At 41.2% G+C, this 25633-nt stretch overlaps 2 protein-coding genes across 2 annotated transcripts; both read right to left on the reverse strand.

Moving 5' to 3' along the window:
- Nucleotides 1-16668: 16668 nt before the first annotated feature.
- LOC113323529 (U-box domain-containing protein 44-like) lies at nucleotides 16669-20004 on the reverse strand. The gene is made up of 3 exons (XM_026571843.1): nucleotides 18967-20004; nucleotides 18571-18871; nucleotides 16669-18153 (listed from the first exon to the last, which is right to left on the reverse strand). Exons 1-3 carry the CDS (start codon nucleotides 19624-19626, stop codon nucleotides 16700-16702), a joined length of 2415 nt encoding a protein of 804 aa, XP_026427628.1. The 5' UTR covers nucleotides 19627-20004; the 3' UTR covers nucleotides 16669-16699.
- A 353-nt stretch (nucleotides 20005-20357) lies between these two features.
- On the reverse strand, nucleotides 20358-24606 carry LOC113322103 (L-galactono-1,4-lactone dehydrogenase, mitochondrial-like). Its single transcript, XM_026570122.1, has 6 exons — nucleotides 23790-24606; nucleotides 23074-23324; nucleotides 22714-22899; nucleotides 21626-22046; nucleotides 21101-21241; nucleotides 20358-20791 (listed from the first exon to the last, which is right to left on the reverse strand). The coding sequence occupies exons 1-6, from the start codon at nucleotides 24465-24467 to the stop codon at nucleotides 20642-20644; spliced, it is 1827 nt and encodes a 608-aa protein (XP_026425907.1). The 5' UTR covers nucleotides 24468-24606; the 3' UTR covers nucleotides 20358-20641.
- Between the last annotated feature and the right edge of the window lie 1027 nt (nucleotides 24607-25633).

A 25633-nucleotide genomic window follows, 5' to 3' on the forward strand; every position in this document is an offset into this window, starting at 1 on the left:
ATGTGGAATAGGAGACATCTAATATTGTAAAAAACTAACGGTGAATATTGAATGCTTTGTTGCTAAGCTAACATTGATTGCAAACCCTAATTTGAAAGACTATATAAAGGAGACATCTAGTATTGTACAAAACTAATCCCACACCTTACGTGTGATACTATTTTGCGTGCTAGAGTCGATTCTTCTTTAACCTTTGATTTTCTTCTTCTAAAACCAAGTTAACGACTTAAAGACTTCATTGGGATTGTGAAGCCAGGCCGATAATACTTTTATCGTAGTTGTGTGATTTGATCTTGCATCTTCTATCGTACGAGTACAATCAGATTGATTGGCTTGAGATTGCTATCTTTGATAGGCAAGATATAAAAAGTAATCACAAACACCTTCGTCTCATAGTTTGTGATTCCGCAACATCTTGTTTCGCTACCATACGATTAAGATTGTTGTGAGGTGATTGATAACTCTAGGTTGTTCTTCGGGAATATAAGACCGGATTATCAATTGGTTCCTGTTCACCTTGATTATTATCAAAAGACGGAACAAAACCTTTAGGGTTTATCTGTGGGAGACAGATTGATCCTTTGATAGACCTGTATGTGAGAGACAGATTTGTTTATTGTCAAAGCCTGCAATTTTGGGTCGTAGCAGCTCTTAGTTGTGGGTGAGATCAACTAATGGAATCAAGTGCGCAGTATCCTGCTGGGATCATAGGTGTAGGATCATAACTGTACCTTGGATCAGTGGGAGATTGATTGGGGTTCAACTACAGTCCAGTCCGAAGTTAACTTGGAGTAGGCTAGTGTATGTAGCGGCTTAATACAATGTGTGTTCAATCTGGACTAGGTCCCGGGGATTTTCTGCATTTGCTGTTTCCTCGTTAACAAAATTTCTGGTGTCTGTGTTATTTCAATTTCTGCATTATATTGTTTTATCTTTATAATTGAAATAATACAGGTTGTGTGTTAGATCATCAATTAGAGTAATCCAACCTTTGGTTGTTGATTGTCATTGATTGATCCTTGGATATTGGTCTTTGGTATCATCCAAGTTATTCCTTGTATTTGATTAGAACTCGCGGTTCCTGCTTGAGTAAACCAAATCAAGATAGAGATATAAAATCGTTGATATACTTTTAATTTATTAAGTCTTGTTGGTTCTCTTAAAAGTATATTCGAGTTTGTCCATATAGATTGCTAAACGAAATATTGGGTGGTGTTGTTAGACCGCCGCTTTTTCAGCTACAATGTCCTACATAAGGAACCAACAAGTTTTACTATAATAATCAGAAGCCATGTAGTAAGTTTTCCTACCGATTGTTCCATAATTGGTTGAATATTGTTTACCCCAAACAACTGATTTCAATATAAAAATGTTGATAGTTAACTGAGTACAAAAAAACAGAATGATCGGAAGAAAAATATATAGTACAACAACCGAATATCAAGAATCAGAAGATAACAAAATTAATCAACTTACGATTTACAAAGATGAAGAATTACAATTTGTACAAGTTTGCGAAATTTTGGGGCTAATGATATATTCGGTAATTAGATAAATTTACAATATTACCGATTGTAAAAGATAAGAATACCGAGTTTTATAATTTTGGAGGAATTTGTTTTTCGGGCCATTATTACAATCTTGTAGTAAATATACTCTGCATAACTATCGAATGTAGATATTTTGGAAAATCAATTTGGGGGTTTAGCATATTCGGTAGTTATCTACTTTCATGAAACTACTGAACGTACATATTTGGGACTCAGAATGTTATATTCGGTAGATATCTATTATATAAAACAGAAGGTGTTTTTGAGCATTTGACGGTCGGATAACATTTTGAGAGACAAACGTTGCATCCAACCATCCCAATCTCATCCCAGCCAAAGACATCCGACGGATACAACAATTGTAACTCTTTTTCGTTATGAACATGCATTAATTAGATTCCCCTAATCATTATGATCTTAAAAAAAACATTAAATGTGACAAATGATAAATAAAGATCGTCATTTATATTTTTGGAGTTAAAAACATGTATAGTTGATATTATTGTCTATAATAAATTAATCATCCTTCATCGACTATAAAAAAAAACATTAAAACTTTTATTAATACTTTAAAAATAAATAAATTTGGAAAGAGTTAAGTATGATAAGTTACCATGATGTGCACATATGTTAATTGGAATAGTAATTTTGAGACAAAGATGCAAAAAATTACAGTTGATTTTCTTTTTTTGTTTTAATGTCGAATATTTATTTAAAAAACATCATGTATTTAATACTTAGTGGAACCTTTTGAGGAATTATTTGGTTTCATATTGCCGTACACGCATCCTAACATTGACGAATTCATATAATAACCAAATGGTTTTGTTAGTACTAAAATTTAAGAAATTACCGAGTTATGGATTTTTATTCATGAGAATAAAATTTATAATAAAACCATAATTTATGAGAATAAAATTTATTTAAAATCTCTATGTTAAATGAAACCACAAATTCTATCGTTATCAAAACAACACATGGTCTTCAAATAGAGGAGAAAACATATGGTAGTTTTTTTTTTCTGCAAGTGCACCACCAGTTGTTTGAGGGTGAAAATTGTTTCTAATGATTTTGGTAATTTTGGGTGTGTGGGTGAGAAATGAACCTAAACCCTAAACAATGTACTACACGGGAGTACTTTTGATTCGAGAGATCAATTTGTACAATCCTGGCCTAAACCAAGAGATGGCCGTTCCAGGCTTGCTTCGGTCACAAAGTTGCCTGTCGTGCTGGCGCTGGGCGCTTGGATTGTTGTTCTGCCGCTGGAGCCTTTCTTTTTCTTCCTTCGTCTACCACGCTCACAGAGGAGAGACCAGTGTTGTATTTCTTATTGATGAGGCATCTGTTCCCTCGGGTTTCGCGTGTGTCCTCGTCTCTGGTTGGCCTGGTTCTTTCCAACAACGCTGGTGTTGTTGTGGCCGACCGTTTTGCAGCTTCATGAAATTCAGAGAACGTCTGGAATAGCAGATTCGCTAGTAAGGCTCATTATATGGGGATCATGCGATTGATGCAAGAATCCACCAATTGTTTTTCGGTCACGTTTGGGTCATGACAATCCAGTGCTTGAATTCTGAATCTTTTGACAAAATCATTCGGATGTTCGTTGTTTCGTTGGAACATCCTTCCTAGATCTGAGAAGGTAATTTGCACAGTCACAAAGAAGTACTTCTTGTAGAAAGGCGCAACCATGTCAGACCAGTTGGGAATGCTTCCTGGCGTAATGTTGTTATACCATGTGTATGCTCTTCCAGTAAGTGATTTCTAAAATTCCCTCAAACGGAGAACGTGATTGTATTCGTGCTCCCCCAGGGACTCCAGGAATCGAGAGACATGTTCACGTGCATTATCGGTGTCATCATATAGAGAGAATTGAGGGGAAGAGTACCCCCTTGGAAGAGGAATTCTTTGTACTTCCGGAGGATACGGGGATTGATGTTGATGTATGTCCATAGAATCAATTTTTTCTCGGTGTCGGAGAAGTTGTTCCAAATCTTCTCGTGTGACAAAATTGGACGGTTGATTTCTCTCCGCTGGAGTTCCTGGGTGAGTCTCTTCGTCTACAAGGGTGCGCCCTGTTGAGGTTCTTGCGCCAGGGGTATTGGAGGTGTTCCTCATGGGATCTGGCTGGCGTGATGCTTGTGGTAGCCGCTTAATTAGTGTCTTGAGAAAAACAAGCACCTCCTTCTGAGTCGAAGCCATGTCTGTTTGGGCTCTAGCGAGAAACTCCTTTCTTTCCATCAAATCAACAATAGTGATATAGGATCGGCTCCCTCTGGGTCCTCCAGTTTCTCGTCCTGACGGCAGAGTAGCTGCGGCTCTGGTGACGATTGGAGGTGTCATACTTGAAGAAATATTGGGAGCGGCGGCAGTGGCTCTGGCTCTGGTGATTGGAGGTGTAACACCTGAAGGAGCATTTTCCACGGCAGAGGCTCTGGCTCTGGTAACCGAAGGTGTAACGCCTGATGGAACATTCTCCATGTTGTTGTTGATGACAGGTGGCACATTATCACCACTGGAAGGAACGTTAACACCGAGAATAATTTCGGCGCCAGTGTTCTCAGGGTTTGTCGCTGATTCAGACCTGAGTTCTACCATCTTGAGATCGGGGTTGAAGGATAAGATCGAGAGTTGAGAAATTGATATTGTAACCGAGAGATTAATCTCCCACTGTGGTCGCCAATTGTTTGAGGGTGAAAACCGTTTCTGCTAATTTTGGTAATTTTGGGTGTGTGGGTGAGAAACGAACCTAAACCCTAAACAATGTATGCACCGGAGTTTTTTGATTCGAGAGATCAATTTGTACAATCCTGGCCTAAATCAAGAATGTCTATTCCAGGCTTGCTTCGGTCAAAAAGTGAAGGAGAAGGGTTGGTCTTAGGGAGGGAAGCGAAGAAAGTGTTGAGACCAGAATAGTTTATTCTGGAAGTGTGGATGTTTTGTAACTTGTATCAGAAAGTAGAACTGGTGAGTCAGATGGAAAGCTACCAGGTGATTTCTAGATACTGTGTGTTTCCGACCAAAAACTTCTGCTTTGGTGGATATAGATGAGACCTATTTATACAAGTCATAGTGAAACATACCCTGGTCTCGTAGGAAGTGGAAACGATTGAGTGGTGGAAGAAAAGAGTAACGTGTAACTGCCAGACGTTATGTTTCCATGATGAAGAAAGTGAATTCGTGTAACCATCGGTCATTAATCTTCCATGATGAAGGAAATGAATTGTTTACACCGTTACTTTTCACCACCACTAATTATCCTACTTCATGACACTTTCTTGTAACGGGAGCATTGCACGACGCACGTTGTAAATCGCAAGACCAATACCCTGATGACCATCCCCTAGTTGTGACATATTTTGATGTATCGAGTGTTTTCGTGGAAAACATGTAGCACTTTGCTACGTGTGGCAAGTTAAAATTGAGAGGCTTGCCGCAGGTAAATAGCATGTAATGCTAGGCTAGTTGCCTAAAACTTGTTGCGAGCTCATCAGTTCGATGGCGAACTTGGATGGCTGAGATTGCATCTCATGATGAAGGATGGCCATTGATTATGGCAACATCTTGTTGTATAGCGAAGTGGCGTCAGCTACATGCTAATGGCATGCCAGTGGCGTAGCCATGGCATGGCGGCATAGCGGCATGCTAGTAGCCGCGACATCGTGGTATGGCAGTGACTTCACAGCATGGTCAAAGCTAAAAATTGGCTTCGTAGCCAAAGTTAGGGTTTGGCGTCGTGGAAGGATTTGGTGTGGCTAAGTTTTGGCGTCGTGGAAGGATTTGGGCATGGCCAAGTCTTGGCACCGTGGAAGGATTTGGGCGTGGCCAATTCTTGGTGCCGTTGGAAGAATTAGGGCTTGGCGTGGCCAAGATGCCATGGAAGAATTTTTCGTGGAAGAATTAGGGCTTGGCGTGGCCAAGTCTTAGCGCCATCGGAAGGATTTGGCGTGGCCAAGTCTTGGCGCCGTTGGAAGAATTCTCCGTGGAAGAATTAAGGCTTGGCGTGGCCAAGGCGCCGTGGAAACATTGGGGCTTGGTGTGGCCAAGGCGTCGTGGAGTCGGACCCACGTGTGGCGTGGAAACGTTGTCCATGTTGCCATGCCAATCCCATTGCTATGGGAACGTTATTTGGATTTAGTAGCAATTTGCTCAAATTAGGGTTTGTCGAATACCCTAATTAGTGCACGTGGCGTGCGGTTGCGGCATGGCGCTACCTTTGTGCAAATGGTGCCATGGCTATGCCAAAGGAACCATGGCAAGGTCATAGTGTGGAAACGTCCACAGGAGTAGGAATTGTCGTGTGGTGGATGTAGTTTAGTGGTAAGAATTCCACGAAGTGGAATGTTTGCGAGGTAGCATGTTGCGAAGTTGGCATGTTGCGAAGTTGCCGCGGTAGGGTGCGTTTGGCCTTTAATGTATGGTGGAAAGTTTAGAACAATCTGATTGGCCACAAAAGGGGGCCGGCCAAACATAAGGCGCGACCACACTTCTAGTGAGAGTGTGGCGCCTTTAGGGCGACCTGATTGGTTAATGGGAAGTGAGGCCGGCAAGCTAGGGCGTGACCGCACTTCCAGTGCGCTGCGACGGATTTAATTAATTTTGACAAGCAAGGTCTGGTGCATTGCGTGAGGCACGTAACTCTAACTTCTGCAAGTTATTCAGGACGATTGACTGAATTCTATGTGTCGACACAGAGTTCTTTTAAGTTTGTTACAAGAGGGCAGCATGCTTTTCTGATTGAATACCTTATGCAAAAATCTTATTCTTAATACTTGGAGATTCGTGCTACTCTGCTGCGAGTGAACACAAATCATCATGCCATATCAACATTAAGAGTTCAGCCGGGGAACATAGAATAGAAGGCATTCAGAGGAACTTATATTAAGTTAATATAAGCGAGGCGCCGAAATTTACAGAACATCTGGGATTCGCCAGTCTGGATAAATTTTATATAAGTACATTGAGCGACTCAATAAATTTTCCAGTGGAGAGGTTAGCACACGTGGCTCTGTTTCCTTGCAGAGTGACGTCACATCAGATGTAAGGTTTTACGATTTTAACCCTAAGCTAAAAACCACCATCAACATTAAGTCCCCTTCTTAGCACATAACAGTGGCGTTGTTGCGGGGTAAGCATGAGATGGTGACGGACAAGAGCAAAATAGAAGAGGGCAAGGCGTGAAGAGTTTGCCAGGGAAATTCAACTAACCTTTAGCAGAAGGCATGAGGAATCCGTGATCCTTGTATTGACAACTTGGCGCATTTCCGGCTTTACCAGGGGGTGTTGGCGTAGATTTTTGCTTCCCGGAACACTGGTGCCAATTTGGGCCATGGGGTGGTGAAGATGGCGCTTCCGGCTTAGGAATGGCGGACGACGCGGCTTTGAACGGTGGAGATTACGTTGCTTTGAACGGCGAAGATGGTGCTTCAATCTTGGCCGAGCGAAGATGATGCTGCGGAATGGCGAGTAGCACGGCTAGCTTGGAAGGGACGATGGCATGACTAGCTTGGAAGGGCCAATTGCGTGGCTGGCTCGGAAGGGCCGATGACGTGGATAAGATGGCCATGGAGCGTTGGAGATGGAGCCATGGAGCGTTGGCTTGGGACACGAAGATTGCGTTGTCTTGAACGACCAAGATGGCGCCGCTTTGAACGGCGAAAATGGCGCTGCTTTGATCTTGGATGTACGGAGATGGCGCGACTAGTTTTAGAACAACTATTAGTTTGGACGCAGGCTTCTGGCACAGGCCTGGTGCGGCTGACTTGGAGTAGCGGATAGGTGCGGCTAGCTTGGAGTAGCGGATGGCGTTGTTGGTGCATCGGCTATCGAGCAGAGAAGCTAGCGCTGGAAGAGTGCGAGATGTTGGTGTCGGCTAGGACGTGGGGCCGTTGGCACTGCTGGCTTGGGAGTGGAAAGATGGGGCTGGCTAAGTCACAGAATGACTTGGATACCAAAACCCTAATTATTCCGTATAAACAAATATTTAATCCAGCTGGTATCACGCATGTGAAGCCTTGTTTCACGACTGGTAAAATATTTTCTGCTGAATATAAGAGGTGATCTTGAATCCTGCGCTCATACAGATCATCATAAAATCGCATCCACCTTCTTCACATGTACTTTCTCGTGTTTATTCTCCTAGTCCCATTTTGTCTTTCTCAACATGTAGATTGCCGGTGCAAACGTGGTAAAAAAAATTGTGTAGCATATAATGGGATCTTCCAGTGATGATCGTACCTCTTCGGAAAGAAATTCTGAGCCCGACGAAAACCAGTTTTCTTCTCATGAGGGGGTATTAGACAGAATTGATTCTCTGTTCCGTGAGGCTGGCGAGATTGTGCAAGGCATGTTTCTCTCCCATTTATGCAGAGTGCGGATGTGTGTTCATACTCTCTTGGCTTCAGTGGACATGGAGGAAAAGTGGAGGCACGATGAAGCATCCCAGCTCGTCGGGGGATCTCAGAGCAATGAATCTTCTCTACAACCCAGTGTTAGGGCTGAACGATTCGCCTTTCGATTGAAGCGGCGGAAGACTGAGTCCACGAAACTTTTAGATAAGAACCAGTGTAATTACCCTGTCCATGATGGTATCATAATCCTTGACTTTGATGCGGACGAATCGGGACGTCCTCAAGAAGCTGTTGGAAAATCTCATGAGGAAGATGTCGACACGTTTCATGAGGCTGAAGCAGCTTCTGGAGTGGACGCCGAAACTGTTGTCAGGGACATTGACGCAACCGCTGAGGATGCCGTCAAGGTGGACGAGGAGACGGATGCAACGTATGTTGGAGCCATTGGAGAAGCTACGGAAACATACGCTGGGACTGTTGTTGAAACAAACGCCGGACAGGAAGTGGAAGCTACTGCTGAGGTGGCTTCTAGATGGGATGCTGCAGTCGCTGCTGCTAAGGCGGCTTCTGGATGGAACGTCGGATTTGTTGCTGCTAAGGCGACTTCTGGATGGAATGCCGGAGTTGCTGCTGCCGAGGTGGCGTTTGGATTGAACGTTTGCTGCCAGAAAGGGTGCTGGGGAAAGTGCTTGAAAAAGATCTGATGAAGGCGCTATTGATCCAGACGTCTGCCATTAACGCCCAATTTTTTCCACTTTTGCTATTTCTTCTCGGCGTGTAGCCTCTTTTGGTATTCCAAAAGTTTACTTTCACTTTCTTGTTTCCATGGCGGAGTTAGGGCTTCGCCAAGTAACTTTCCATTATTCAGTTTTATGGTTTCACATCTCTGAATGAATTAATAAAACCTTCGTACTGAAAAGATCCAAAAACCCTTTATGCGAAAATAAGTTGCTCGCCCCTCCTAGTCATCCAGTAGACGGACGGACGGACGTCGTACACAAATAGTGTGGATAGAATTTTCCGCCGGTACTGGACGGCCTGTTGTGCCGCCAATGCCTTCGAACGCCTACATCACCCATAGTAACTCGAGACAGGAGAGAAAATAAAAATAATAGTTAAGGGTTCGACCGACCTTCCTTGCATATTCCCTTCTTCGGTATTTTGAATAGATATATCCTTCTTTGGTTTCTCTGGTTTTCAATCGACAGGCAATGATTCTGTGAGAGTTTGGGTTTGCTTGGTATTTTTCCTTTAAGGTGGCTCGGGAAGACTTTTTAAGGAAAGATGTTCTTTTTTATTGAAATTGAAAATTCTACTTATGAATGCAAGCAGTGCAATCATTTTGGGGAAGTTACAAACATTGCATGAAAAAGGGAAAATGCAGAAGGAAATGTCGAAAGGAGAATGCTGGAGGTGAAGGTAGCACAACATTTTAGGTATTGAAGGGTTTGAGACATCGCGAGTGAATCGTCACACCTTCCAATTTGTCAGCATTGATGAGTTTGCATTAACCACCAAGATAACATCTGCCACCAGATATGACTCGTCTTCCTTTTCTTTGGGTGGACCAGGTCGAGCATCTATCTTCGCTGTTATATTTCCAACTTGAAACGAGGTTGTCTTGACTACCATATCTCCAATTTGAAACGGGTTTGGGCGTTGTCCAACCACTTGGTTTTTGAATTCGTCATCTTTGGCCGTGACAGCTTCCAGATTTTTGACAAAGCACTTGAAAGGCCTAAACGTCCCATTCACATCTCCTAATGGCGCCCGGGTTGATAATCGGAGCGAGTCCCCACGCCTGGACGAGAGGAGATGTGACTGGGTTTGTTTAACCATACTTACTTGTGTTCGGAATCTGCGGATGAACATCGACGGGATTTCTCCAGGTAATTGAGTTACATTGGTAAGTTGTTGATATGACAACATGTAATCTTCAAAGTTGGACGGCTTGTTGGAAATCCTTTCGGGTATCGACATCGGCAGAGGGGATACTCCTAACTTTGCTTTGTTGCCGTGTACCCATGCGTGCCCCAGAATTATGTCGTAATTTGAAAGCTCTTTGACAATGTGGAATTTTCCATGTGTTAGAGTGTCTTCCACCTTGATTTCAAGGGTGATGTATCCATACGCGTCCACCGCCTCGCCTTCCAAGTTTTTGACCACGGTTGGGGAACGGGTAGCCTCCTGTTTTGAAACTCCCGCATCTCTCAGGGTTTTTATGGTAATGATGTTGAAGTTAGAGGCCGCGTCGATTAATGCGTTGTCGAGCTCGGCGTCCCTCAGATGAACCGTGGTCAGCAGTCCCAAGTTGCATTTTCCAGCACCGCTTCTCGGGAGAGTTTGGGGTTCTGGCGTGGTTTCTTCAGTAGGAAAGAGTCGCTTGCCTGATACAACACGATTAAAGGATGTGAAGATATCTTGGCGTTGTGTCTTGGAGAGATGGAGAATTTCGTACACACGCTGCATCATGGATTGCACAGTCTCGTGTACAGAGTCCCCAGAGACCATGCAATTTCTGACTGGGAGTGGATCTCTGTGAACTCCTTCATTGCCCAGTTGAAGTTCCCCTGCTTCTATCTTTTCTTTGAAGATATGTTTTAGCTTGTTGCAGTCACTGGTCGGGTGGTGGACAAGTCTGTGGTAGCGGCAATACTTGGGGTTTGCCATTTCCGCTTCGGTTGGTGGGCGTCTGTAGGAGGTAGTATGATGGCATCGCCTTGGATCCATTCTTCCAAGAGTTCAATCACTTCCTCAATTGGGAATGGGAAATCCAAGACATTTTGGCCAGCTTCTTGATGTCGCATGGGAGGTTTAGCGGTAGTCTTCCGAGGCAAAGTTGCCTGTCGTGCTGGCGTTGGGCGCTTGGATTGCTGTTCTCGCTGGAGCCTTTCTTTTTCCTCCTTCGTCTACCACGCTCACATAGGAGAGACCAGTGTTGTATTGCTTATTGATGAGGCATCTGTTCCCTCGAGTTTCATGTGCGTCCTCGCCTCTGGTTGGCCTGGTTCTTTCCAACAACGCTGGTGCTGTTGTGGCCGACCGTTTTGCAGCTTCATGAAATTCAGAGAACGTCTGGAATAGAAGATTCTCTAGTAAGGCTCATTATATGGGGATCATGCCATTGATGCAAGAATCCACCAATTGTTTTTCGGTCACGTTTGGGTCATGACAATCCAGTGCTTGAATTCTGAATCTTTTGAAAAAATCATTCGGATGTTCGTTGTTTCGTTGGAACATCCTTCCTAGATCTGAGAAGGTAATTTGCACAGTCACAAAGAAGTACTTCTTGTAGAAAGGCGCAACCATGTCAAACCAGTTGGGAATGATTCCTGGCGTAATGTTGTTATACCATGTGTATGCTCTTCCAGTAAGTGATTTCTAAAATTCCCTCAAACGGAGAACGTGATTGTATTCGTGCTCCCCCAGGGACTTCAGAAATCGAGAGACATGTTCACGCGCATTATCGGTGTCATCATATAGAGAGAATTGAGGGGAAGAGTACCCCCTTGGAAGAGGAATTCTTTGTACTTCTGGAGGATACGGGGATTGATGTTGATGTATGTCCATAGAATCGATTTTTTCTCGGTTTCGGAGAAGTTGTTCCAAATCTTCTCGTGTGACAAAATTGGACGGTTGATTTCTCTCCGCTGGAGTTCCTGGGTGAGTCTCTTCGTCTACAAGGGTGCGCCCTGTTGAGGTTCTTGCGCCAGGGGTATTGGAGGTGTTCCTCATGGGCTCTGGCTGGCGTGATGCTTGTGGTAGCCGCTTAATTAGTGTCTTGAAAAAAACAAGCACCTCCTTCTGAGTCGAGGCCATGTCTGTTTGGGCTCTAGCGAGAACCTCCTTTCTTTCCATCAAATCAGCAATAGTGATATAGGATCGGCTCCCTCTGGGTCCTCCAGTTTCTCGTCCTGACGGCGGAGTAGCTGCGGCTCTGGTGACGATTGGAGGTGTCATACTTGACGAAATATTGGGAGCGGCGGCAGTGGCTCTGGCTATGGTGATTGGAGGTGTAATACCTGAAGGAGCATTTTCCACGGCAGAGGCTCTGGCTCTGGTAACCGAAGGTGTAACACCTGATGGAACATTCTCCATGTTGTTTTTGTTGACAGGTGGCACATTAGCACCATTGGAAGGAACGTTAACACCGAGAATAATTTCGGCGCCAGTGTTCTTAGGGTTTGTCGTTGATCCGGACCTGAGTTCTACCATCTTGAGATCGGGGTTGAAGGATAAGATCGAGAGTTGAGAAATTGATATTGTAACCGAGAGATTAATCTCCCACTGTGGTCGCCAATTGTTTGAGGGTGAAAACCGTTTCTGCTAATTTTGGTAATTTTGGGTGTGTGGGTGAGAAACGAACCTAAACCCTAAACAATGTACTGCACGGGAGTTTTTTGATTCGAGAGATCAATCTGTACAATCCTGGCCTAAATCAAGAATGTCTGTTCCAGGCTTGCTTCGGTCAAAAAGTGAAGGAGAAGGGTTGGTCTTAGGGAGGGAAGCGAAGAAAGTGTTGAGACCAGAATAGTTGATTCTGGAAGTGTGGGTGTTTTGTGACTTGTATCAGAAAGTAGAATTGGTGAGTCGGATGGAAATCTACTAGGTGATTTCTAGATACTATGTGTTGCCGACCAAAAACTTCTACTTTGGTGGAAATAGGTGAGACCTATTTATACAAGTCATAGTGAAACGTACCCTGGTCTCGTAGGAAGTGGAAACAATTCAGTGGTGGAAGAAAAGAGTAATGTGTAACTGATAGACGTTATGTTTCCATGATGAAGAAAGTGAATTCGTGTAACCCCGGGTCATTACTCTTCCATGATGAAGGAAATGAATTGTTTACACCGTTATTTTTCACCACCATTAATTATCCTATTTCGTGACACTTTCTTGTAACGGGCGCATTGCACGACGCACGGTGTAAACCTCCAGACCAATACCCTTATGAGCATCCACCAGTTTGTGACATATTTTGATGTCTCGAGTGTTTTCATGGAAAACATGTAGCACTTTGCTACGTGTGGCAAGTTAAAATTGAGAGGCTTGACGCAGGTAAATAGCATGTAATGCTAGGCTCGTCTTGGCTAGTCGCCTAAAACTTGTCGCGAGCTCATCAGTTCGGTGGCGAACTTGGATGGCTGAGATTGCATCTCATGAATAAGTATGGCCATTTATTATGGCCACATCTTGTTTTATAGCGAAGTGGCGTCAGCCACATACTAATGGCATGCTAGTAGCCGCGGCATAGTGGTATGCCAGTGACGTCGCGGCATGGTCAAAGCTAAAAATTGGATCCGCAGCCAAAGTTAGGGTTTGGCGTCGTGGAAGGATTTGGCGTGGCCAAGTCTTGGCATCATGGAAGGATTTTGGCGTGGCCAAGTCTTGGCGTCGTGGAAGGATTTAGGCGTGGCCAAGTCTTGGCGTCGTTGGAAGAATTCTCCATGGAAGAATTAGGGCTTAGCGTGTCCAAGGCGCCATGGAAGAATTAGGGCTTGGCGTGGCCAATTCTTGGCGCCATTGGAAGGATTTGGCATGGCCAAGTCTTGGCGTTGTTGGAAGAATTCTCCGTGGAAGAATTAGGGCTTGGCATGGCCAAGGCGCCGTGGAAGAATTAGGGCTTGGCGTGGCCAAGGGGTCGTGGAGCCGGACCCACGTGTGGCGTGGCAACGTTGGCCATGTTTCCCTGCCAATCCCATTGTTCTGGGAACGTTATTTGGCTTTGGTAGAAATTTTCTCAAATTAGGGTTTGTCGAATACCCTAATTAGTGCACTTGGCGTGCGGCTGCGGCATGGCGCTACTTTTGTGCAAATGACGCCATGGTTCTGCCAAAGGAACCATGGCAAGGCCATAGTGTGGAAATGGCCACATGAGTAGGAATTCTTGTGTGGTGGCTGTAGTTTAGTGGTAAGAATTCCACGAAGTGGCATGTTTGCGAGGTAGCATGTTGCGAAGTTGGCATATTGCGAAGTTACCGCGGTAGGGTGCGTTTGGCCTTTAATGTATGGTGGAAAGTTTAGAGCAACCTGATTGGCCACAAAAGGGAGCCGGCCAAACATAAGACGCGACCACACTTCTGGTGAGAGTGTGGCGCCTTTAGGGCGACCTGATTGGTCAATGGGAAGTGGGGCCGGCAAGCTAGGGCACGGCCGCATTTCCAGTGCACTGCGGCGGATTTAATTAACTTTGACAAGCAAGGTCTGGTGCACTGCGCGAGGCGCGAAACTCTAACTTCTGCAAGTTAGTCAGGACGATTGACTGAATTCTATGTGTCAACGCAGGGTTCTTTCAAGTTCGTTACAGGAGAGCAGCATGCTTTTCTGATTGAATACCTTATGCAAAGATCTTATTCTTGGTACTTGGAGATTCGTGCTACTCTGCTGCAAATGAACACAAATCGTCATGCCATATCAACATTAAGAGTTCAGCCGGGGAACATAGCATAGAAGGCATTCAGAGGAACTTATATTAAGTGAATATACGCGAGGCGCCGAAATTTACAGAACATCTGGGATTCGCCAGTCTGGATAAATTTCATATAAGTATATTGAGCGACTCAATAATTTTCCAGTGGAGAGGTTAGCACACGTGGCTCTGTTTCCTTGCAGGGTGACATCACATCATATGCAAGGTTTTACGATTTTAACCCTAAGCTAAAAACCACCATCAACACCAGTAACTTAGAAGATTCGGGTGATTTAACAAACACTTACACATTTATCAAAAATTAGATCAAGGCAAGGCTTTTAGGGCAGGGTTTATTTATAACAATAATCCTTGAGCTTAGGACGATCAAATAACATTTTTAGAGGCAAACGTTGCATCCGACCATCCCGATCTCACCCAAGTCATAGATATCCGACGAATGTAAGATTTGTAACCTCCTTTCGTCACAGATATATGCATTCATAACTCTCATAATTAGTTCCTCACCATTTAATTAAAAAAATAATGTAGCAACAAAACAACAAAGTGAAAAATTAATTCTTACAACCATTTACGACTAATATTTTAGACTCATATCTAATTATTCAAAAAGAATAAAAATACATTTTGACTTAAATCTTTTAAAAATAAGAAACAATAAACCTTCACGACCTGTGTAACATTTAAGAATTGCTGCAAGAAAATCATGAATTTAGATTAATTTTCCTTGTGTCGTGTCGTTATGGCACGGGATATTTCTATATCCAAATGGAGTCAATGAAGTGAACCAGTTAAATATGATAAGGTACCATCAAGAGAAAAAATTTGAACAATAATGCGTATGTGTAAACTAACCTTACTTCTGAAATAAAGGTGCACAAAGATACCGTTTTTGTTCAAGTTTCGATTTTTATTTGACAAACTCATGTATTCAATGTTTAGTGGAAATTTTTGAGGAACTTTTGGGTGTCATAATTACTGTGCACGTATCCTAGAATATATGAGTTCATATTAAACACAAAGGGTTTTGTTAGTACTAAAAATTTAAACCTTGCCATGTTCCAGAATTTTACCTATTTTCTAAAATCACAATTGATGAGAGTAAAAATTTATTTAAATTCTACGTAGTAAATAAAACCACAAATTATGTCCTTATCAACACTGCAATTAGGGTCTTCAAATGGAGGACGAAACATATGGAAGTTTTTTTCGTGAAAGTGCACCACCAATAATTTAGAAGACTCAGATAATGCAACAAAATTATTTGGATGACAAATATCTAAGATTTTCATAGCTATAAGGTCTCATGGGTCAAAATAAGTCTTATTATAGTTTTATAGCATTTATTTAAACCATTATGATCAAAAATTATATCGTCAAGTCGTGCCGTTACGGCAACTAAGAGGCTTAGATTTATTTCTAGTGTAGATACATTATCTACCGATTCTGGGTAGCTCATGGCATTCAATGCATGCAGAAATCGAATTTCCTTGTTTACGAATGCATACAAACGCATACACAGTTGGTATTTGAGTTTCTTAACACAATACCTGTATGTTTGATGCATCATTAGCTTCGATTTCGGGTGATTCTCCGTTTTCTTCCATGAAAGCGTCGTTTAGGGCTTCCTCTCCACAAAAGTTTGGATAATTCAACATATACCCCATATTGTCTTCTCTAAACGGTAGTGAACCTTCAACATTATGTTCTTCGTGATGATTCTCACCTTCTTCTTCATATCCATCCATTTTTGTTGTTTATTTCAGAAAAAGTGATTTTTCCTATGTTTCCTTCTTCTTCTCAAAAATGAAAAGAATTTCCTTCAAATACATCACCACATTGCAATCGGAGCAACAGAATATTGTGTTATCTACCGATTTAATCGGAGGACCAAATCTTATGCTATCTACCAATTATTTGAGGGTAATTTTGTCATTACGAATTACGCTAGATAAGAGTTGACTTCAGTTTACGTTTGGGTGACCCATTTTTGTTTTTAAACCTTGCGAGGTACACAATTTTTTTTTCTTTAAGGCTTGCAGAAGTTGCAGTATACAGATGCACATCTTCCGATAGAAAGGGTATATTTCAGATGTTGTCTCAGCTTTCCTCGGTCCCTTTTGTTGCACGATCATTACAGTGTTTATACTGTCATCTTTTCATTTCTCCAAGGCTATCCAGGATTCAGAATTATCCGTTGGAAACATCCATTAAATATCTCAAAAGAACTCTTTTTGGGATCTCCTGTAAATTCAACCAGCAACACAGCTAAGTTCTATTAGCTGCAGAGCCAGTTGATCAAATATTGGCATTCCACATGATATACTTCACCCTATAGCTGGCTAAACCATGAGAATAAAAAGTTTGGGAGCTCAGAAGTAGCTTGATTGCATTTGCAATAACTCAAGATGTCCCAATATCTTAGCTAGTTTTGATTTTAACTTTGGAGTTACATTTTGTGCAAGATCGATAAGAATCGCACGAGCAAGTTCCCCATACTTAACTCTATGAGCTGCAACTCTAAAAATTCTTTCCAACATCCAGACAGATTTTTCTTGAGCTTTTATAGTACCTATTTCAAGAACTCTTATAAGAGCTTCAACACCTGATGCTTTAGCTATTTCGTCACTTCCCTTTACCCATATTTCATCTTGCATCATCGTCGCAAGAGCACTAAGAACAGCCTCATCTGCATCTCTCTCCTTGCCTTCCAATATGCGAACCAATGGAGAAATTGCACCAGCCTTGACCAAACAAAACGAAGTTTTAACACAGCAATACCCGTCATGAATTTGACAAAATTCACTAGAAGGAGGAGGAACACACGACCACTTTGGACTTTTGGACTTGCTCAGTGTTAATGAATTTTGTGAAAGCTGAGCTAATGAAGTTGCTGCCTTGGATTTAGCAATGGGAGACCCGATTGATAGTAACATCACAAGCCAAGGAATGACCCCTTCATTAGCAGAAAATTGTTGCAATTTCTTATCTGAAGGAACTGTGAACCTTATTAGTATACCTGCCACACTCTCTAGTAACCACTTGTTCATGGGGGCTGAAGTTTTGGTATGCAAGTTTAGAAAGGAGATCATAATGGGAAGAATATGCGCCTTCTTGAGTATATCTGTTGCTTTTTTGTCGGAGACCGGGAAATTACTCAATACGCCAAATGCAGCAGCTCTTTCACTTTCAGAGGTTGATATCGAAGTAATATTTACTATGATTTTGATGTAGTTTTCTCCAAGTTGTTCTGTTAAATCATCTGGTGGATCTTTAGTAAGATTGTAAAGCAAATTCAAGGATCCCATTCTGATTTCGGTCTTGTTTTCAGTTAGGAAGGGTAGAAGAAGCTGAATAGCACCATTTTCCTTCAGTTGATCCCTCACTTCGGATGCAGTAGAATGGCTGACAATGCTATTTAGTGAACACAAGAGATGATGTTGAACCATTGGTTGTGATAAAGTTAGAAGAGAAAGCATCTGTTGAGCCACGTCGAGGTTGATGAGAATTGATTCTGATTGGGAAATTCTTGCAAGAATAGCCGATGCTGGTTCACGAAGGCTCATGAGAACAGAAGTCACTGAGAAAAGTAGGTTTAGAAGAGTTGGTACAATGCCTGACCGAACCAGACGTCGAACATTCTCAGCCAAAGTAGATAGATTCTGTAATGCACCCAAAGCTGACACATTTGCTTCAAGTTTCCCTGAACTAAACATTTTCACAAGGTATGCAATTGATCCTTCTTTTCCGAGGGAAGCTCTGCTTTGGTCTGTAAGCACCATTCTTGATAGTGCAGTGGCCATTAGAATCTTACTCATGTCAGAGCCTGCATAAAGTAGAAGTTAAGGGGCATACATGGTACAAACTGTGACAGATTCACCATGGACGAAATAATCAGAAAAGGATAAAAATGCATCACACATCGGTTCATAGTCTAATTTTGGACATACCAAAACTGTGTAAAGGGAGAGGAGACATATTCAAAATAAGATAAGCAATCATAACCCTTCGGTATCGAATTTTCAAACAACCACGAATCATAAAATCAAACTAGAAACACAAAAACTATTCAAACTTACATGGGCAAGTAAAGTTATTCCTGGGGGATCTTATATGAATTCTACATTCACGACAAACAATACGAAACGCAACTGTATTGCATTATGGTTCTGAATGCCATGAAAGTAATCAGAATTCAGAAAAATGAAAATGAAAAACCAAAAATGTAGAAGAGCTGTTTTACCTTCCTTAAGGTGATGAACCAAGGGTCTGAAATAACCAGCCTCGGCCATATGAAGAACATCTTGGGTATTACTAGACAGAGCATTCAGTAACTTCCCTGCATCACACGAAGCAAGTTCGTTTTCGCCATTAAGTAGTGCTACTAACATAATTATACACCCTTTGATTCTTCCAATTCGTCGACGAACTTCCACAATTTCCGAAAGATGAAGCAATAATCCTACAGCTTCTCTACTCTCCTCAACATTTCGCGCAAGAGATTTGACCAGAATCGTTAAAGACTCGACATCGGCCATCTTCTCCTATATAAAATAACAGTAAAAATTCTCTATTGAGGTTAATTAATGTAGAAAATTCAAATGGAAAACCAAACCTTACAACTATATTTTGAAGGTACCTTGTTAACGCCATTTTCAACCGCCAAGCTTCTAAGCAATAAAAGTATACCTAATCTATTATCTTGCTTAGCAGACCCTAATCGCTTTACTAAAAGAGGAACAACTCCTTGATCAACAATCCACTCATTTCCAATCATTCTGTTCTCAATAAGTGTACTTAACGCTAACAAGGCGAATTTCAGTTCCTCGTCGTTACCGTATTTAATCTGAATTACAACATCATCAAAATCAAAAATTATTTTCTCAATTTTCTCATCCTTACTGTTTGCTTCTTCTTTTACCTCCTCCTCTTCCAACTCATTCTCAATACTAACTTCTTCAAACCTAACATTCATCATTTCCATATGCAGAACCCCAATTTCTTCTCTAATCTCGGTCCCTACATGACGAACTGTCAAAAGAAGTAGGCCTAAACATCTACCAAGATTATGAGTTTGTTCTTCAATCTGTTTTGTTGTCGTCGAAGTGATTTCATTTGGATTAATTAAGGTGAAAGACTTTTCAAGCTCTTTCCCAAGCAATTCTACTATTTTACAAACTGGAATCGTGTCGTTGATGTTGTTATTATCCTTCAAATCGTTGAGTACTTGAATTATTCTCTCCAAGTATACTGAAAATTCAGAAAACAAACCTGTTTCTGGTTGAATTTCTTTTTCCATGAGAGAATACTGTAGTGATTCCAGTATGTTTGAGAGAATTTCTGAAACCCTTCTACTGAGTTCCTACGACAGACAGAGAAGAGAATGACTTATAAAACCTTCTTCACCTAGTATTAAAAAGGGTGATGTAATAACTATAATGGAAGAACTAGTCTTTTTGACACAGACAATCAAACAGATTTTCCATTTGTTTTTCTCCGACTGGAAGTTGTAACGGGCCTCATGGTTACATGGATCCAATCAGGTACTGCCACGTTCAGTGGGATAACTTAAAGCCGGCCCTCGTGTACAGATACCAGCAGGTTATTGGGTTAGAGGCAGTGACAAACACCAACTGCCAAAATCAGAAGTGGTAGAAGGGACAGAATTGGATGTAGTGAGTAGGTAGTTTATGAAGAAACGGTATATTTGAGGAGGTCAATAAGTCCAGCATTAACAGTCAAGTCAACTCTTCGCTTTTCTTATCTTCTTAATTACGTTATGGTAGTTGCAAGTGTCCTAGTGTTGTCCCTCCCTCACTCCCAATTGGGTTTGAAAAATTTTCCCCTTGGAGTCTGGAGAAATCTGATAAATTTTCAGTTGACCTGTTTATAGGAACCATTGGAGTTGTCTTTCTCGCGGATACATTCTCTGCACTAGGCTGTTCTTACAAAATTTTCAACACCCTGATTTCTTATCTGATGAATCTGTCATTGACCTCAAACCATCATATTGATAAGCACGGTCAAAAGTAAGTCAAAAGGGACCTGTGTATATCAGAATTCAGATAATACATTTTTGTTTTCTCAAAAATAAATAAAATACAGACCTTTCTTTGTTATCCTTGAATCTCAACAAACATTTCTGCATTCTGCAGCACTTTATCACATTCTCAGACTGATTTGTTTTGTTTCTGAACCAGTTTTTCAAAGCTCGATTCAATTGAATAACAGTCAAGTTTTTTTCACTTTGGAACCACAAAGAATAAGGAATATACTTGCCCATTCGCAGAAAAGGAGGTATACACGGTTTCTCATCATGATAATGGAAACAGCTTCTCCAACATTGCATTGGAAAGGATCTTGTTTGGGTCCAATTCCCTTCTTGCTTTATTGTATGCATCTACAGGATATCGCTTTCTCAACCTTTCTTGGACTGTCACAAGTTCGTCCATGTCTTTTGGAACCTGTAATAGCCATTAAAAAAAAAATATTACAGTGTGGACTTGATTGAATTTAAACCCCTCCCTCCACTGGCCTGGAATCAATCTTGCTCTAATTCCAAAGGGATGAAACCTAACGTTGGTATTACTATTAGACCTCAATGGCTGCTTACTGGTTGCACCGTGAGAATAATCTATCAATATCTCAGGAACTCCATAGAAGAAGCTGCCTCAAAGATCTCCAGAAAATTCTACAATCTTGAGTTTTAAATAAATATGTATGTATATATGTGTGGATAACAAGGAGCAAAATGTCTTAGCATTAATTCATACCTCAATCTTAGCCCAATGTTCGTAGGCAGAATATTTATCCCACAATTGTTTCTGTGTCAAATGCTTGTAGTTGAGAAACTCTTCTGTGATCTCCTTCCTTTGACGTGCATCTGATGTTGGAAGGTACATGATAATACCGACCTGATAAACAGAGAAAAGATTCAGACAACTAAGAGACTTAGATTTATCAGCAACATCCAGCTCTTGACGTAATCATGCATCTACAGTCTATAAGATTAAACTGATCTGTTCATGTAAACTTGGCTGGGATTCGAGTCACTCAACAAGTACCACTAGTAGTCATCATATGTGGTTCACAGGTTTAACGCTGAAAGTTCATTCAACCTATCTACCTCAGCTAAGAAATATGGATTATGGAACTCCGGCAATTCGATATTATTTGGTAGCTTCTCTTTTTGGATGGTTAAAAAGGCGAGGAGACCTGGCTATTTTTTAAAACAGAGACATATTACAGCACTAAAACAAGCATTAGATGAAGAAAGAAGGCAGTGGAGTGAATGTTACCCAGGAGAATATGTCATCTTCAACTGAGCTAGAAGCTGGACTCATGAGGCTCTTGCTACGAGCAGTCCACCTTTGCTCTATGGGAGCAGGTGCTGGTATCCCTTTGCTCTCCACGAGCTTCTGTAGCTCTTCCATGAATTCTAGGTCTTTCATGCTTGGTTTCGCTAAGCTTCCAGCAGGGAAGCAGTTCTCTGAGACCCACTGCTGACCACCACAATCAAAACCCAAAATTTCATCACTCCATCCCACTCGGTATCCCTCTGACTTTCTCCAGAACTCTGCCTCTGCTTGATTAACCTTTATGACATGATCCGTGTCAAGTGGATCAAGGGCAAGAAGCTTGTCTCTCAGCTCTGTGAATGAGAGCTCATTTATGTCTGGCTCCTCGCCTTCTGATGATTTAGCAGCAGTTTCTCCGATCCTGCACACAACTAATGTAACAGTTCATTAGCTAAAACTGTAAGGAATCTAATATAAGAACATAATAGACCTTACGACATGGATAAACTCCACCCAGACATAGTGAAAAGAACAGCATATCACTTTAATCAGCAGCCTTAAACTCAACATTATTGACCAGAAAAATCGGTATAATATCTATACAAGCTACATATGTACACGAATCAATAAGGAAAAAAACCATAAGTGATTCCCAAGGAGAGAAACAAGGAAAGAGAAAATCTGAACCACAATACTAGTTCCCTTTTTTCAGTCCAGTGGACTGAACCTCCACATGGATAGAGACATAGAGCTTATCTTTTTGGGAACTAGAAAAAAGCGTCAAAAGGAAACATTGTCGGCATGGACACTTGGAAAGGAAGAGGCAACCAAAAAGGAACAAATATGACCAGATTATAATATACTTTTTGCTCTTTTAGGACAAAAAGGTAGCACTTGAAAATGAACAGTCTACTACAGAGAGAGGGAAAAAAAAGGAAACTCTATAGTTTGGGAGCTACTGCTAAAAAGATCTAGGAGAAACTGATTTACAGGTCGATTAAATTAGTTTCAGTGTTCACTTCTCCATATACTTTCGTGGCGTATGAATTACAGTCTGCGTTCTGAATAATAAATTGCAATAGTTTTACCTGTACTTCTTCCCTAACTCCAAATAAAGGTCACGCACATGCTGCAGTGCTTCATCCTTCCCATACTTAGGTTTAAACTTAGGTGGACCTCGCCACTTTGAAACAGGATTGCAAGTAACAACCACAACTGTCTCTGAATATGGGATCCACAAGTACTTTAGATGCTTATTATCCGTAAGCCATTTCCTAAAAAAAGAAGAAGAATCAATAAGACACAGGAAGCAAAGGGCCTAGAGATGAATCTTTAGTGGAATGCTATGTCCGATCACCAAATACAACATTAAGAGGGAACAACAACTTATTGAAGAGACATTCAGAATTCGACTAGCTCATAAACAAAAGTTTCAGAGATGTCATTACTTGTGGTTTTTCTTGATCTCTGTCATGTTGGAAACGAATGTGTGCTCCACGAGTTCCTGTCTATCAACACACTGCAGTGTGACCTCGGCAACCACTCCAAGACCACCAAGACCACAGCGAGCTAGATAAAACAACTCGGGATCCTTCTCCTTTGAAATCTCAATTGTTCCCTTTGCAGGAGTAACTAGTTTCATGCTAATGACTTGCTCATCAATGGGAGGCAATTTCGCACCAGTACCATGAGCACCAACCTACCAAAAAAGGAATGCAAAAAAGGAAGAAGCTAAGAAACAAAAATCAAATGAAATTCTTGATGTAAGGGAAGCTGTTTGAAATAGTGAACCAATTCAATATAGCACATGACACATTGCTGTTGTAGAGATTAACTACACACACCTAGGAATCAGATTACATCATTGCCTCACATCTTAGAACCTTTCTTCCATTAATATCTACAATTTCACCAAACCTATAATTTATCCAACATGCTATTCACAGTCAACAAGATAGATTGTTGAACCAGTAGTAGACATATATTCAAATCAACAAAAAGGATGTTTAAGATGCTACATTTCTGTCAATTTTCCCCAAAATGAATCCAGTCTAAAACAAACGATAGCCATCCTTTTCAAAATTAAACTACCCTAATTTTCAACACTATCAATTCACTGAAAACAATACACCAATTAGGTTATAGAGAGTGGAGCTGGAGTAACCTGCACGATCCCGCCGATTTGCTGCTCCCTTATCGATGCGAAATTCTGCAAAGTAAGCCCATGCTCCTTAATTCCATCAACAAGTTGCTGAACCCTAATACCTGCTTGAACTCTAACAGTTTTCTTTTGTTTATCAACCTCGAGAACCTTATCCATGAGTGCTAAATTCACCATTCCAGCTCTCAATAAACCAATTCCATTAGGGGACAACCCTGATCCAACAGGTCTAATCTTCTGTCCTTTATCATTTGATTCTTTGACAATCTTTTCCAATTCTTCCAGACTCTCTGGTTGTAAGAAAACCCTAGTTTGAACTTCATGAGTACCACTCCAATTGGAAACAGTATGAAGATCATCAGGTAATGGAGCATAACGAAATGGTTGAGCTTTCTTATGTTTTGCATCTTCAGGAAATGGGAAGGAATAGTAAGTAGCAACTCCACAACCGATCATAAGTGCTCCATAACCTATGTATTTTCTGATTTCCTTATCTTTAGCAGATGTAGAAGATGAAGGAGCTGTACAGAAAGCACGTAGAAAATTAGTGTTAGGGTTTGGACTAAAAGAAGAAGAAGAAGTTTGGGTTGTGATGGATTGGAGTGATGAAGTTGAATTAGTGGTGTTGTTGTATTCAAGTAAAGTTTTAGTGGATCTTCTAAGTTTCAGTACTCGAAACATTTTCCCTGATTCTTTCTCACTCTTTAGATTTCTGGCTGAATGGTTTTGTTTTTGAGAAAATGATTCTTCTCTGAATTATTTCTTCCTACTTCAACTACCACTCCTGCTTCGCTGTGTCAAGTGATAGCACCTTCCGACTTTTTTTTGTTTTTTTACTCGAGTCCGTTTTCACTCTCTAGGTCCTAGTTAGAGCAAGGCACCATCCGCTTCCAAATGAGCCCGTTTCAAATGAGTTGGTAGAGGGTGAAAGCAGCAACATTGCTAATGGGATGTACCAGTTTACTGGTAGGGTACACATTCGCATATAGGACAAACTAAAGACGGTTTTATCTTATATAAAAATCGGTACCCTCCCTAATAAAAAAAGCTACACTCCATTAGTAGGCATGGTGAAGTGATGGTTCCAAACTTTCACAGAATCCCTTTGGAAGTAGTATTGACAGTATGAATTGATGGTCGAAACTAAATTATTTTAAGCTCAAAAAAAGTATGGAATGTCAAGTTTGGTGGTTTTTAAGTTGGGATCATCCATTTTTTCCAAAGCATGTTCCAAAGTTTCATAGAAGATAACTTGTAATCCAACTAAAATGTCAATCGAAATGCGGTGAACACCATTCCAAATTGCGGCTAATAGTGTGGTTGATTTTGTTTCTGAATCTGATTTTTCGTTTTCTGACCGTCGATTTTGCAGGCCGAGATTGAACACAATTCGAAATTATATTAATTGCAATTCGAACTACTATTTTGGAACTTGTTTTATCTTTCATCGTTATACTTGAACTTCCATGATATATCCAAGTGTTAAGGTGTTATGAAACTTGGAAGATGGAATTCTTTCATGACTTCCACTAACATTAGATGATAGTCATATTATTGTATAATGAAAAAAGTCACCTGAATGGTAAACATGTTATCGTCCAAAAAGATTCCTCAAAAAAAATCCAGATGATATATATATATATATATCAGTTAATTCAAATCTCAGGTTATATACTAAGTCCCTCTTCTACGTAGGTGTAAATGATAGTTTTTCGTGAAAAATGATCATTTAGGATTCAATTCGAGTTTCATCCAAAACTTAGGCTCATGGATCCAATCCAAGTTCACCCTTATGGGCGGGATTCAGCTCTCGACTTCATACACACGGATCCTAGTACATCCCCAAG

The sequence above is a fragment of the Papaver somniferum genome, chromosome 11 (assembly GCF_003573695.1).
Source record: "Papaver somniferum cultivar HN1 chromosome 11, ASM357369v1, whole genome shotgun sequence".
Lineage (NCBI taxonomy): Eukaryota > Viridiplantae > Streptophyta > Magnoliopsida > Ranunculales > Papaveraceae > Papaver > Papaver somniferum.